At 31.9% G+C, this 15,672-nt stretch overlaps 1 protein-coding gene across 3 annotated transcripts in view; it reads right to left on the reverse strand.

The window, feature by feature from the left end:
• Positions 1–4,048: 4,048 nt before the first annotated feature.
• Positions 4,049–15,672, reverse strand: part of pkma (pyruvate kinase M1/2a) — a 31,951-nt gene continuing 20,327 nt past the window's right edge. For 2 of the 3 annotated variants that reach the window (XM_073850982.1, XM_073850984.1), the window contains exons 9-11: positions 15,305–15,471; positions 8,288–8,469; positions 4,049–4,925 (exon numbers count right to left, since the gene is read on the reverse strand). In XM_073850982.1, the coding sequence (XP_073707083.1) occupies positions 4,819–4,925; positions 8,288–8,469; positions 15,305–15,471 (456 nt within the window). In that variant the 3' untranslated portion in view covers positions 4,049–4,818. Of the gene's footprint in view, positions 4,926–8,287; positions 8,470–12,718; positions 12,886–15,304; positions 15,472–15,672 lie in introns of all 3 variants that reach the window. The other variant, XM_073850983.1, reaches the window with a different exon arrangement.

The following is a 15,672-nucleotide window of genomic DNA, read 5'->3' on the forward strand; positions in this document are numbered from 1 at the left end:
ATGGAGTGACGAAATGAGATACTCTTTTAAAACATTTGACTCGAATATGTCAAAAAAATTTTAACAAGAATTTAGATTTTCTAGTGTCTAGAAATGTTTGCAAATAAGTGCATATTTCATTAAATAATGCCCCATTTGCATATTTCAACCTAACATTTTAGAAAACCTGTAATACAAAAAATGTTTGCAATTATCAATGTAATTTTGTGGTCCAGGGTCAAATGTGTGTATAAGCTTTAATGCACTTATCAAAATAAATGCAATCAAAGCAATTTAAATTTTAAAGTAATCAAATTTTAATGTTTTTTTAAGTCTCTTTTGCTCATCAAAGTTCCATTATTTGATCAAAAGCACAGAAAAAAAGTAATGCTATGAAATATTAGTGCAATTCAAAAGTTTTTAATTTGAATATACGTTAAAATATAATTTATTTTTGTCTCTTCTATAGTCTTCAGTGTCACAGGATCCTTCAGAAATCATTCTAATATTCTGACTTATTACTTTTATTATCAATGTTGGAAACAGTTGTGCTGCTTAATATTTCTTTGGAACCTGTGATACTTTTTTCCGGATTCTTTGATGAATAAAAAGTTAAAAAGAGCATTTATTTAAAATCTAACAATGTACTGTAGGTCTTTACTGCCACTTTTTATTGATTTAACACATCCTTGCTGAATAAATGTATTGATTTCTTTCAAAGAGAGAAAGAAAAAATGTCCAAAACTTTGAAGGTGTTCAAAAGTTTTCTTTTTTAAATAAATGCTGTTTTTTTTCTTAACATTTTATTCAAAGAATCCTGAAAAAAGTATTACAGGTTCCAAAAAAATAAAAAATAAAAAATAAAATCAGCATATTATAATATTTCTGAAGGATACAGCTTTGTGTTTAAAATATATTAAAATGGAAAAACACTATTTAAAATTGCTTTAACATTTTTGAAATATTACAGATTTTTTTCTGTATTTTTAATCAAATAAACAGCCCTCATGATCATAAAAGTCTTGTTCAAAAAGCATTCAAAATCTTATTGTTCTCAAACTTTTGAGCAGCAGTGTATATGTATTAATATTATTATAATTATTTATTTTTTTTGTGGTGACTAATACAATTGAAAGAATATTTTTGTTCCTTTTATATGATCCTTTTTGAACAGCTGATACTGATACGCCTGCATTAATGAACTTATCAGCTCTGGCTCAGTTTCTCATCTGATAAAGCTGGTTTGTTCTGTAGATGCTGTTATGTAAGTGACCTTGAGCAGGAACACAAAGGCAGTATTCATGAGGAAAGCACTGCCAGTACTTTATCCAGAGAGTATTCGACCTCATCTGTGATATAAAACCCACTTGTTGACAAATTGCACTTGTATTGTAAGAGATTAGACTGTCAGCTTTAGGCCTGAAGCTCTAATCAACAAATGCATGAATGCAAATGATGTCAAGTTTGATTTCATGCCTCATCGTGTGATGTATGCATTTCTCAGTGATACCTGAACAAAAGTTTTGCTGAACATCAGTTTACAAAACGTATTTTTAAGATCACTTTTTAAAAAATTTTAATATCTGAATACCTCAAAACAAATATTTTTTGTAGCAAATAGTAATTTAATAAATCAAATGTAAAAACAAACAAAGTTGATAGTTGTGGAATGAGAAAAAAAATATTTTGAAATATGCTTCCATTTCATGTTTGATGTTTTCAAGTCTTTAAAAACAAATTTTAATTTTTTAGCTTTTGAATAAAGTCCAGATATTTTACACTTTTTGTATTTATAGAAAAGTATACTATATGTATGATGTGATTTTTATTTTATTTTTTATTTTACTTTTTTACTTGCAGCATTAGTGCTATCTGAACAATAGTGCTGCTAAACATCATTTACAAAATATATTTTTAAGATCAATTTTGTAAATATTTTAACATTTTTAATATTTGAATACCTTAAAATAAATATTTTTGTAACAATTTATTTTTATAACAAATACGAATTTGATAAATAAAATGTAAAAAAACAACAACTAAAAACAGTATTGTATAAGATGATAGTTAAAAAAAACTGAAACATTTCCATTTCTTGTGAAAACAGACTTGTTTGATGTTTTCAAGTCTTTAAAAACAAATTTTAATTTTTTAGCTTTTGAATAAAGTCCAGATATTTTACACTTTTGGTATTTATAGAAGGGTATACTATGATGTGATTGAATGTGATTATTATTATTATTATTATTATTATTATTATTTTCACTTTTTAGTGCTGTCTGAACAATAGTACTGCTGAACATCATTTACAAAATGTATTTGTAAGATCACTTTTTAAATTCATTTTGTAAATATTTTAACATTTTAAATATTTGAATACCTTAAAATATATATTTTTGTAACAAATTGTTTTTTTATAACAAATAGTAATTTAATAAAATATATAAAAACAACCAAATACAGTATTGTATAAAATTATTTTTTTTTAAAGAAAAAAATAATTTTGAAATAAGCTTTCATTTCATGTGAGAACAGACTTGTTTGATGTCTTCAAGTCATTAAAAACACATTTTTATTTTTTAGCTTTTGAAAAAAGTCCAGATATTCTATACTTTTGGTATTTATAGAAGTATACTATGATGTGATTGTGATTTTTTTAAAACTTTTTTACTTAGTGCTATCTGAACAATAGTATCGCTGAACATCAGTTTGCAAAATGTATTTTTAAGATCACTTTTTAAAAATAATTTTGTAAAAATGTTAACATTTTTAATATCTGAATACCTTAAAATAATTATTTTGTTAAAAATTATTTTTTATAATAAATACTAATTTAATAAATAAAATGTAAAAAAACAACAACTAAAAACAGTATTGTATAAGATGATAGTTAAAAAAATTAAACATGCTTCCATTTCACGTGAAAACAGACTTGTTTGATGTTTCAAGTCATTAAAAACACATTTTTATTGTTCAGCTTTTGAATAAAGTCCAGATATTTTATCCTTTGGTATTTATAGAAGGGTATATACTATGATGTGATTGAATGTGATTATTATTATTATTATTATTATTTATTTTTTTTTTTTTACTTTTTAGTGCTATCTGAACAATAGTATTGCTGAACATCATTTACAAAATGTATTTTTAAGATCACTTTTTAAAAATAATTTTGTAAATATTTTATTTAACATTTTTAATATCTGAATATATTAAAATACATTTTTTTTTGTAAAAAATTGTTTAAAAAAAATTGTGATTTAATAAAATGTAAAAAACAAAACCAGTATTGTATAAGAAAATATGCTTTCATTTCATGTGAAAACACTCATTTAATGTTTTCAAGTCTTTGAAACTTTTTGTCAGCTTTTGAATAAAGTCCAGATATTTTATACTGAACATCATTTACAAAATGTATTTTTAAGATCACTTTTTAAAAATAATTTTGTAATTATTTTAACATTTTAAATCTTTTTTGTAACAAATAGATATTTCAGCATTTATTTTGAATATTTATATAAAAAATTATTTGAAAAGTAAAATGTAATATATATATATATATATAAATTATAAATATAATAGACAAAATATATAAAAATGTAACTATCTACAAATAACATTAGTGAATAAAAATATTAAAATATATAAAATCATAAAATTTACAATTTTAATATTTGATATATAAACTTTTTTGATATTTAAGATTTATTTTTTATATAAATATAAAATATTTTACTGAAATATAGACAATATCACAAAAAAATGTATGTGTGTGTATATATGTATAATTATATAAACTTCTTTGATATTTAAGATTTTTTATATTAATATAAAATATTTTACTGAAATATAGACAATATCACAAAAAATTTATGTATGTGTATATATACATAATGTAATAGAACATTAATGGTTTAAATTATTTTTTTAAATACTTAATTTAAATATACACACTAAAAATATACAAAATCATATTCTGTATATTTCTGTAAAATATATTTTTTATATAAACCACCCAAAAAAATAGACACATATATACATATTTCTTATATAACCACAGTAGTTCAGCCAGGTGCTTATCTCCTTTATTAATTCAGTCTTGAATAATACAACACTTCAGAATGATACTATAGTTTACTCTTACAGTTATAAGTACATCTTGCACTCTAGTGACACAAAGCAGGTAGATCTGAACACTCTCACTCTCACTCTCACTCTCACACACATTCAGGAGCAGCAAAGACAAACAAGTGCTTCTTGAGGGGATGAACAGGAGAGATGGATGCTGGGAATGCGACCGATGCTGCTCAATCTATGCTGCCATTCATCTCTGGGAAACTCTGCCGTTCTCTTACTCCACTAAACGCAATGAAATGAGCCGGACGTGGACAAGCCAACGATAACATTTCAAAAATATATAGCACATTGGTCGCCTCGTCCCAAATCAAACGCTCTCATGAACTAGTGCAACACAGAATGTAACATCATTAGGAGTGTGAACACAGAGAGCACACAGATAGACCAGACTAACACTACAATACAGTTACAGTATGAGTGAGCCCTTCGTCACACGCTCCTTTGATCAAGGGCAAAGGTTCATGCAGACAGACAGCTCTGCTTACATGAGTGTCAGACTGAAAAGGAAATGAAAGTAGTGAGAACAAAACGTCTAAGTGATGATGGTCCACTGGCCTGTGGGAGGAGCCAGGCTCATGATGAAGATGAAGATGACATCAGGTCACCGGTCTCAAAGCCTGCTGGAGTCGGGAGGGTTCGAGGGAAGGGAGGGAATGGAGTGATGTATGAACAGCAGAGGAGTGCGCTACGGTCCCGTTCAGCTTACTGCACTGGGACGACACGCATGGTGTTGGTGTAACCGGATCCTGGACGCCAGCCGGTCAGGACGATCACCACATCACCGGTCTTGAAGAACCCACGAACCTTACCTGAGAGAAAGAGCAGAGCATGAGGCTGTTTTCCCACACTGACAGCCTTTGTCTAATTTTTTATACATTCACATTATTATTATTTTTTTTTAAGTTAAAGGAGAAGTTCACTTCCAGAATGAATAGTCCAAGACGTCTTTCTTCAGAAAAACATTTCAGGATTTTTCTCCATATAGTAAACTAATGCGGTGCCCACCACAGAAAGAAGTGTCTTATCTAGTGGAACAATCTGTTATTTTTCTAAAAAAAAAAAAATAAATTAAAAAAAGTTAAACTTTATATACTTATCAACCTCTTGTCTAGCTCTGCGTGAACTATTCTGTGTGTATTCCGGTTCAAGATAGTAAGGTTCTTTCAAAAAACTCCCATTTCTTCAACTTCAAAATCATCCTACATTGCTGTTTTTAACTTTTTTTTTTTTTGTAAAGGGCGTTTGAGATCTTCTTTGTATGTTCACTTTTGCAGTGATGTAGGATGACTTTGATGGGCGATATATCGGCGGCCATATCGGTATCGGCCAATAAATGATATTTTTAGTATTATCGTTATCGGGCCGATAACAAATTAAGGTCAATATCTTTAAGGCGATAAATTAGGTATTATTTCTGCTGGCTGAACCACTTCACATCAAGGTTATTTTCGTAAACGAAAACTAAAACGAAAACTATTGATCAGAAAACATTTTCGTAAACTGAAATAAAATAAAAACGTCAAAATAAATGAAAAACTAGAACGAAACGAAACTAACAACTTTTATTGAAAAACTAACTGAAATAAAATAATAATTATCAAAAATAAATAATCGTTTTCATAATCATTATGTTCTCACCCCATGGCGGAAAAATAAAGACTGCGACCTGAACATCACCTGCATTAAATCTAGGCTACTGCATCAGTTATTATTGATGTATTTTATATAACACAAGCAATCAAACCAATATACTGGAGCTGCTTAATCATTAAAGGATAGAGATTCAAACACCCACGCGATCATTTGTAAATGACAACGATTCCTCATGTCTATTAAACCTTTAAAAGTCTTACCGGAACATTCAAATCTGTATTTGCACTGCCGATAACAGAGAGAGCAGTCATCATGTTTATGTAAAAAAAAAAAAACAGCTTCACAAACAGTCTTTTCAAATACAGTCATTCATATTATCACAGCAATAGTCTGATTAAAAGTCCTCGCTTGGATATAAACATTGATGTCTATGGCAGAGACCAAACTAGAGCACGTCATCTTTTGAAAGTAATTGGCGCTTCAAATAACGTTGGTGTCGATTGCATTGTTTGGCCACTAGATGGAGACAAGTAACTGTTAAAAAATGCATTTGTCAATGAATAGAGATTGATTCAAAAACGCAGATTCATCCAGTAATATTTTGTGAGCAAGTCATTTATTCATTCAAACCACTTTTTCATAAATTTAATATTTAAAAAATTAAATCTGTATTAAATATATTCTATTTTAAATACAAATATTATGTATTAAATTATTATTAATTCATTCAAATGAATTAAACACTTTTAAATAGACTGAAGCAATTAATATTTTGTCCCACATTATTTTGCTTAGTTTAGAATTGCGAGGAAATCGTGATCTCTATTTAATCTCTAAAAAACTAAAACTGAAACTAAACTAAATAAAAACTAAATAAAAATGTGTTCAGAAAATTGAAACTAAACTAAAACTAACAAAATTGTTAATGAAACTAATAAAAACGAAACTAAATTTTATTGCAAATTTGAAAACTATACTAAAATAAAACTATTTTAAAAAAGCAAAACTAAATTAACCTTGCTTCACATGCTTGCTACTGGCCACTAGGGGTTTAATCGTCGCACTATAAGAGCTGCTTCTAGAGAGAAGAGAAGATGTCAGCTGTGTGGGAGATTTTTGTTGTGAAAAAAAAAAAAAAAAAAAAAAAGAGGACAACAGACGTCAAATCTGCAACATTTCTAGTCATGCTGTATCAGAATTAACATTTTATTTATATATTGCAAATGTTTTTGTTTGATTAATATTTTGATTATGCAACTAATGTTGTTCAGTGACTTGTGAGTGTTGCTTTATTTATGTTTTATTTTTTTGTCAAGCAATATATGTTATGTAAAAGAAAGTTGGCCATAGAAATGAATAGTAACTATAGTTCAGAGATAAGTTCAAACTTTTCTGAAATTAAAGTTTTAAACTAAAATCAGTTGTTTACTGTATGTGTTTGCCTTTTGTTTTTCAGGCTCAGAAAAAAAAAAAAAAAAAAAAAATCAGCCTATATATCGGCTATCGGCCTCCAAACATAAAAGTTATTAGTTATCGGCCAAAATTTCTATATCGGTGCATCCCTATTGAAAAGTGAGTTTAACCTACCCTAACTGTCTTGAACTGGAAAAAACAGGAGACCTAGACATGACAAGCGTTTGAGGTTAAAAAGTATAGAAATGGTCAATTTGTTTTGAAAATTACTGATCATTTCCCTAAATAAGGCCCTTCTACTTCGGCTGGGATCGTTTAGAGCCCTTTAAAGCTGCATTTAAACTACATTTTGGAAGTTCAAACTCACATGTGGACCACTGAAGTCCACTGAATGGAGACAATTCCTAAAATGTTTTTCCTCAAGAAACATAATTTCTTATCGACTGAAGAAAGAAAGACATGAACATCTTGGATGACAAGGGGGTGAGTAAATTATCTGTAAATTTTTGTTCTGGAAGTGAACTAATCCTTTAAAAATAAGAACATAGATGCAAGTAACAAACTAAAGGACAAATACAATAAAACAGACACAAATTAATAGGGTCCTATGAAATCAGTTTTATTTCTTCCCAAAATTGCTTTTTTTTTTTTTTTCCAAATTCTGTTTTAATTTGTCTGGATTCCGTTTTTTTTTGTATACATTTTTTAATGGAAAGCTTAACCAAAAATCATATTTTTAAAGGCTCCATGAAATACTTTTTATTATTTTTCTTAAATTCTGTGAATCATTCCATTGTAATTGTATGGATTCCATTTTAATAGGTTAATTTAATTAATTCATAATTTTTTTTTTTTTATCATTTAAATTGTTTTATTTATTTTTTTAATTTTGAACTTTATTTTGATTATCATAGGGTCCTAAATAAACTCAAGTACCGGTACTAGTAAAATGCAGAATCGTACCATTTTTTACATCTATAAATCATAAATCTATTGCAGTGTGAAACATAACCAGTCACAGCTTATGTTCATTTTGAGCTTATTTTCAAACATGAATTTCCAGTTTTGTCTTACCATTGGGAATTGCGATGCATAGTGTTTTAATTATAGTACATTCCAACATTTTGTTTCTTGCATTATCATCACGACCACCTCTGTGTCTTACCGAGTTCCATGGCAAAATTGACCCTCAGGTCCACATCCTCGGCCCACACATCGTTGGAAGTTTTGTTGTAGAATACGGGGAAGATACCACGGTACAGATGAGCCTGTCGGGCCGTCTGCTCATTACGGGTCACGGCGATGATTGGGGCACGTGGGCGATACCGGGAGATCAGATGAGCGGATCTGGACAATCAGACAACAGCGTGTTAATAAAAGTTACTTAGTTATAATACATAATGTTTTAACACCTTCTGAGGAGTTGCAGGAAACACTTTTTATTGTATTTTTATTTTCAAGGACATCAGAATTTACCTACACCACAAACTAGGGCTGTTTAACGAGTAAATCGCAATCCAAAAAAAGAAAGAAAAAAAATTTCTTACATAATGTGTGTGTACTGTGTAGATTTATTATGTATATATAAATGCTCACACACACGCATATATTTCAGATAAAAAAAAAAAAAAAAAATTATTTTAATTTTTATATATATATATATATATATATATATATATATATATATAACACCAATTATATAAATCTAAATATTTTCAAAATATATATTTGTGTGTGTGTATTTATTTACATATGGGTCACAGACGAAAAAGGGTTTAATCAAAAAACTATTTGAAAAAACAAGTGTAACACTGCTTTAAATTGTTGTTTTTCCCAAAAAATATTTAAAGCGTTTTTCTTTTAATTTAATTGCATTTTTGTTTTTCTGAGCAAAAAATAAATAGCATACATTTTTCTCTAATTTACAAAAAAGGCACCCAGTAAAAATTTTTTACAACAAAAATGACAAATTATGACATATTAAAAGACAAATTGCTTTCACCCCAAATTCCAATTAGTTGTAATTCTACATTTAAAATTTTGTCCAGTTGTCAGTACGAATTTGTTACACATTTAAAACACAAATTAATATACTCCCTTATTCTTTTATATATTTAATATGTACAAGTCAGTATAAGCATGTTGTTTAAATTTGTACATAAATATTTTGTTACACTGAGTGATAATGTAACATTATTTCAATTAAATTGACATTTTATTCTCCAAAACCTTATTTGAAACCTTTCTATGGACATAAAATCACTTTATTTCAGATGTGATTAATCGTTTAACAGCACTACCACAAACCCACAGTCCTAACCCAGAGACAATCATGTGACTAAATTAAAGTACAGAGAATGTTAAAGCAAATACCCTACTCCATTCTATTCTGTTTGTAAAACACACATACTCAGGTCTCACACTCATAGCCATTCAGGAAATAAAAAAAGGGTCAGGGAATGATGATAATTTGAGTTATAACCGTCAATATTGATCGAAATTATTCTGCATCACCATGCTGCTCTTAGTAAATATACAGAAAGGAACCAGTTCAATAAACTGATCAAAAGTATCAGTTTTCACAAAAATATTGTCCAGCACAACCGTTTTCAACATTGAAGATAATCAGAAATTTTTCTTGTGCAGCAAATCAGCGTAACTGACACTGGACCACAAAACCACTCTTAAAGGTCCCATATTGTACACATTTCTGGAGGTTTATTTTAGTTGTTGATGTCCTTAAGAATATATATTTGCAGTATAAGTGACAAAATCCATCTCAATATATTTTTACAGCTCCTTTTTTAGGAGCTCTGTCAAGAACAGGTAAATTTTGCCCTATCTAATTAATATTCATGAGCATCTCTTCTGATTGGCCTGTTGTTTTCTGAGTGACGCACAGCCAGGCCAATCACAGGTAACTACGGTCATGTATCGTTGTAGCCGAACCCAGAGCCATAGAGAGAGCCTAGCCTGCTGATACTCAACAGGATATTTCAGAATGACCATTAATGTTTTTTTCCTTTTTCAAACACCGAATGCAGTAAGCTACATAACTGTTGCTTTAGTAAAGCCCCTTTCACAATTCGCGCTGATTCCGGAAAATTACGGGAGCAAGTGCTGTGTGAACAAAAGCCAGAACCATAAAGGCAGTGTTGTAGTGATGATGCACGTTACCCTGCGACTCTTCACAATGAAAAATACATGCAAAGTGGAATGAAGCAGCGATCAGGCAGAGCCAGCTCCTCACTATCAGCACTGAAGCACAGATTGTTCATCAGGTTAGTTTCAGTTCAGTGAAATGTACGCAACGCATTACATCTCACATCCAAACGTCACATGTCTTTATGGGTTGTGTGTAAAGCACGCACAGATTCCGGAAAACAACTGTGAATGAACCAAATTTAATAATTCCGGATCAAATCATGGGTCACATTATCTGTGTATTTTCCGGAATCGCTGTGTGAAAGAGGCTGAAGTTGACGTGCCGCTGGTCTTTTATATTAACGTTGTTTGGAAGCCTGTGCAATGATGTAGTTTCGACATCCATAGACTGAACAGCGCTTTCTCGACTTGTTTTCGTGTTGTTGTTGTTGCTTAGCAATAAAATGGAAGCGATATTGTCAGGGGTTTGACAAAAGGAGGGTGGGACAGTGGTTGGTGCTCTGGGTGGTGACTGAGTAGATCAGACGTCACATTTTTACAGAAGTCACAGCGCCTCGTGAAAAGGAACAGCTACTTTAAAGGAACACTCCACTTTTTTTGGAAATAGGCTCATTCTCCAACTCACCCTAATCTTATGTAGTTCCTAATCTTATGAGCCTAGAAACTTGAAGCTTTGCATTTCCACCGGTCTTAGTACACGATGTAACTACAGAAGAGTCAAGTTTTAAATACAACAAATATGGAAACTCGTTGGTCATTTTCGGGGGGAGTTGGAGAATGAGCCCATTTCCAAAAAAAGTGGAGTGTTCCTTTAAGCAGGCTGTGTGCATTTTACTGTGGATTGACTGCTTTGAAACTTATATGGTAGTTACATAGCCCCTAGACCTCAGTTATCATGAAAAAAGCCGGGAAATTTTGATTTTGACAATATGGGACCTTTAAGTAGCACGGGTATATTTGTAGCAATAGCCAAAAATACAATGTATGGGTCTAAATGATAAATAAATCATTAGGATATTAAGTAAAGATCATGTTCCATGAAAATATTTTGTAAATTTCCTACCATAAATATATAAAAACTTACTTTTTGATTAGTAATATGCATTGCTAAGACAAATTACAGGCGATTCTCTCAATATTTAGATTTTTTTGCACCCTCAGATTCCAGATATTCAAATAGTTGTATCTCGGCCAAATATTGTCCTCCTCACAAACCATACATCAATGGAAAGCTAGTTATTGAGAAAAATGGACACTTATGACTGGTTTTGTGGCCCAAGGTCACATATTAGAATGATTTCTGAAGGATCATGTGACACTGGAGACTGAAGTAATGTCGCTGAAAATTCAACTTGATCACAAAAATAAATTACATTTTAATTAGGGCCGGGACTTTAACGCGTTAATTTAGATTAATTAATTACACAAAAATAACGCGTTAATTTAACGCATTTTAATCGCACTAAGTTTTGCACCGCGGAACGTTTCTCACTGGATGAGATTCGGCGGACCGATTATACTGGAGCACAAACTAGCGTTCAGACAAGCCAAAGAACTTATACCAAAGAAGCTGCGTCCGTCCTAAATAGTAGAGTATGTCCCAAATCGTAGTATGTTTAAAAAGTATTCCAAAGATTCCCGGATGGTCTACTACTTAACGATCAATGCACACTCTTAACTGCTAATATTGCCCGCAACACACTGCACCGTGAACAAGGATTCGATTAGAACTACAAACACGCATAAAAAGTGTTAAAAAACTACAAACATGGAGGATATGCACGACCAACGGACAGGTAGAGAAAGGGGTTTGAGTGATAAATAATCAGTGTGTAACCTGATAAAAACTATTTTTTAAATGTTATCCGCGTTATATTCCATGTGCAGCAACATTTATAATGATAGGTTTGGTCATTAACGTTTAAATGCATAATTAAGCAAACACAAGAGCAGAGTTCTCGGCATGAAAGACTCGTTAAAGAACGTGCCTCTTGCTACACTTAATGGCAATATTGCACTGGTCTGTTGGACTTGGTTGAACAAAAATAAACAATATTTTGTTGCTTAAGCTTATGTATTCAGTCATTATTCAATGGTATACTAAAAATCCATGTAAAAATCTTAATTCTCACTGTTCTCAGGTCAAATATTTACATGCGATTAAAATGCGATTAATTTCGATTAATTACAAAGCCTCTAATTAATTAGATTAAATTTTTTAATCGAGTCCCGGCCCTAATTTTAATATATATTCACATGGAAAACAGCTATTTTATTGTAATAATATTTTGCATTTTTACTGTATTTTTTTTTTTTTTTTTTAAATAAAAGCAGCCCTGGTGAGCAGAAACAATAGCACTTAAAAATCCTACTGGCCTTTTTTCTTACCTGCACCAAGCTGAACTCTCACTTCAGACCCATCCCCTCTTACCTGCCAGTCTTGGTGAGCACAATAATGGCGCTGGCGCAGCATTTGAAAGAGGACTCGACCGCGCCCACAGCTACGGCATCTGACGGGTCGCGGGTCAGAATGGTGGAGCGCCGCAGCTCCTCAAACAGCTGCCTGTGGAACATGGCTGCCTCTGCCTCACGGGCAATCTGACAGCATCGGCCAGTGGGAAGGGGGAAGGGAGGGGTTACACACAATCATTCCATCAATCACTCAAACAGAGAAAAAAAATATAGAAAGAGACACATGTACCCGAACGCTTACACCAGTCCTGTACTGTTTTCGAAAGCTTTAGAAAAATCAACAGATAATTTACATTTACCTTGTCATTTAAAATGTACATGTCTTTCTTTCTTCAGTCGTAAAGAATTTTTTTTTTTTTTTAAGAAAAACATTTCAGGATTTCTCTCCATATAGTGGACTTCTATGGTGTCCGTGAGTTTGAACTTCCAAAATGCAGTTTAAATGCAGCTTCAAAGGGATCAAAACGATCCCAGCCAAAGAATTAGGGTCTTATCTATTGAAACAATGAAAAAAGCTGACAATTTATTCACTTTTTAACCTCATATGCTCATCTTGTCTAGCTCTGGGTGTACTCTGTGTATTCCGAGTCAATACAGTTAGGGTATGTCGACAAACTCCCATTTCATTTTCTCCTCCAACTTCAAAATCGTCCTACATCGCTGCAGAAGTACCAACCAAGTGTTAAAGTGAATGTGCAAAGATCATCAAATGCACTTTACAAAAAAAGGTAAAACAGTAATGTAGGGTGATTTGGAAGTTGGAGAAGAAATACAATGGGAGTTTTTTGACATTCCCTAAATGTCTTGAACTGGAATATACAGAGTACATATGTGACCCTGGACCACAAAACCAGTCATAAGGTTAAATTTGACAAAACTGAGATTTATACATCATATGAAATGCTCAATATGCTCAATAAATAAGCTTTCCATTGATGTATGGTTTGTTAGGATAGGACAATATTTGGCCGAGATACAGCTATTTGAAATCAGAAATCTGAGGATGCAAAAAAATTAAAGACTGAGAAAATCACCTTTAAAGTTGTCCAAATTAGGTTCTTAATAATGCATATTACAAAACAAAATTTACATTTTGATATGTTTACAGTAGGAATTTTACAAAAAATCTTCATGGAACATGAACTTTACTTAATTTCTTAATGATTTTTGACATAAAAGAAAAATCTAAAATTTTGACCCATGCAATGTATTTTTGGCTATTGCTACAAATATACCCCAGCGACTTAAGACTGGTTTTGTGGTCCAGGGTCACATATAGAGCTAGACAAGAAGAGCATTTGAGGTTAAAAAGTATATAAATTGTAAATTCTTTAAGAAAATAACTAGGAATGCACCGAATGTTCTACAACCAAAACTATTCGGCCAAAAATAGCAAAAAGAGCTCTTTTGGTGTTCGGCCGTTTAAGCAAAAAGGCTGAATAAATTATAGCAAACAATGACATGACACGATCAAATAGAGGTGCACACTAATGCAGCAAACATGTCTGCAGTGTGGAAGCATTTAAAACTGTCCGAGAAGGACTCAAAAATCATTCCAAGCATGTCTTCCATGAGAAGAGAACTGCACCAGTTTCTTAGCCAGGGTTCACAGTCCAAAGATGAGAATCATCAATCAAAAAGTAGTACTGAGGTCTTCTTGCGGGTTTCCACCAAAACAAGTCAACATTCATAAATGTTAGTATTGTAATTTTACTGTTGCTCTGCAAAATAAAATAGACAAAAATAATAATAATCATTACAACAGCTATATTATTACTTTTATTCTAACATTCTACTTTGCTCAGCAATGCTACATTTGTTTCTACATTAAAAACACATGCCTGATTCAAAAAGGGGGTCTTAAAAATGGCCACAGAATATTATTTTACTAATGTATTAGTTTTAAGCTAAACTGTGCTTTGTTGGTTGGCTATAATGTCTACTAGAATGTTAGAATGTTTTAAATTGTTGTTTTGTAATTGTTTTTTTCCCCCCCTTTGAATAGTGGCTATTTAATTTAATTTTAGGCTTTGGCCCAGTGTGTAATTTTGTTTAGCTTCAGCCTCAGCCAAGAATTTTCATTTCAGTGCATCCCCAAAAATAACCGATCGTTTCGCTAGATAAGACCCTTCTTCCTCAGCTGGGATCGTTTTGAGCCCTTTGAAGCTGCATTTTGGAAGTTCACTTGCAGGCACCATAGAAGTCCACTATATGGAGAGAAATCCTGAAATGTTTCCCTCAAAAAACAATTTCTTTACGACTACAGAAAGAAAGACCTGAACATCTTGGATGACAAGGGGGTAAGTATATAATTCAATAATACGTTAAATAATTCTAAAACTTACTATGATTTTTGAATTAAATTGCAATTTTAAATTATAATGGATGATTCTTTTTAAGGACTACAGGTAAACATCCATGGTGCCATGTGTCGCTCTCATTTCTCTCTCTCTTCCAGCCCTCTTCTGTCCCTGCTCTTCCTACTTCCTGACTGTGATCTGTGATGGATCTGGTTTTCCACATCGTTTTCAAGCCGCCTGCCTACCTTCCGGACCCAGTGAGGACTATAAATGCAGAGGCCAGGATTTTAAAGGATGCCTCCACTGCGCCAATGGCGATGGCCTCTGCGGGATCGGTGGAGTGGGGCAAACAGCGACGCAGGTCCTCAAACACCTGCCGGTGGAACATGGCCGCTTCTGCTTCGCGAGCGATCTGATGCAGCCGGCACGTGATACAACAGGAGGAACACAGCAGAGATAGAGAGACAGAGAGGAAAGATACACACATAAATGGGACAAGAAGGAGTGAAGGAGGTGATGAGTGAGAATCAAGAGTAAGAAGAAAAAGAAAACAAAGGAAAAACAAAAACGAAAGGAAAGGAAAGAGGAAATTAGTGAAGGTGTTAATTCAGAG

The sequence above is a fragment of the Garra rufa genome, chromosome 11 (assembly GCF_049309525.1).
Source record: "Garra rufa chromosome 11, GarRuf1.0, whole genome shotgun sequence".
In the NCBI taxonomy this organism is placed as follows: domain Eukaryota; kingdom Metazoa; phylum Chordata; class Actinopteri; order Cypriniformes; family Cyprinidae; genus Garra; species Garra rufa.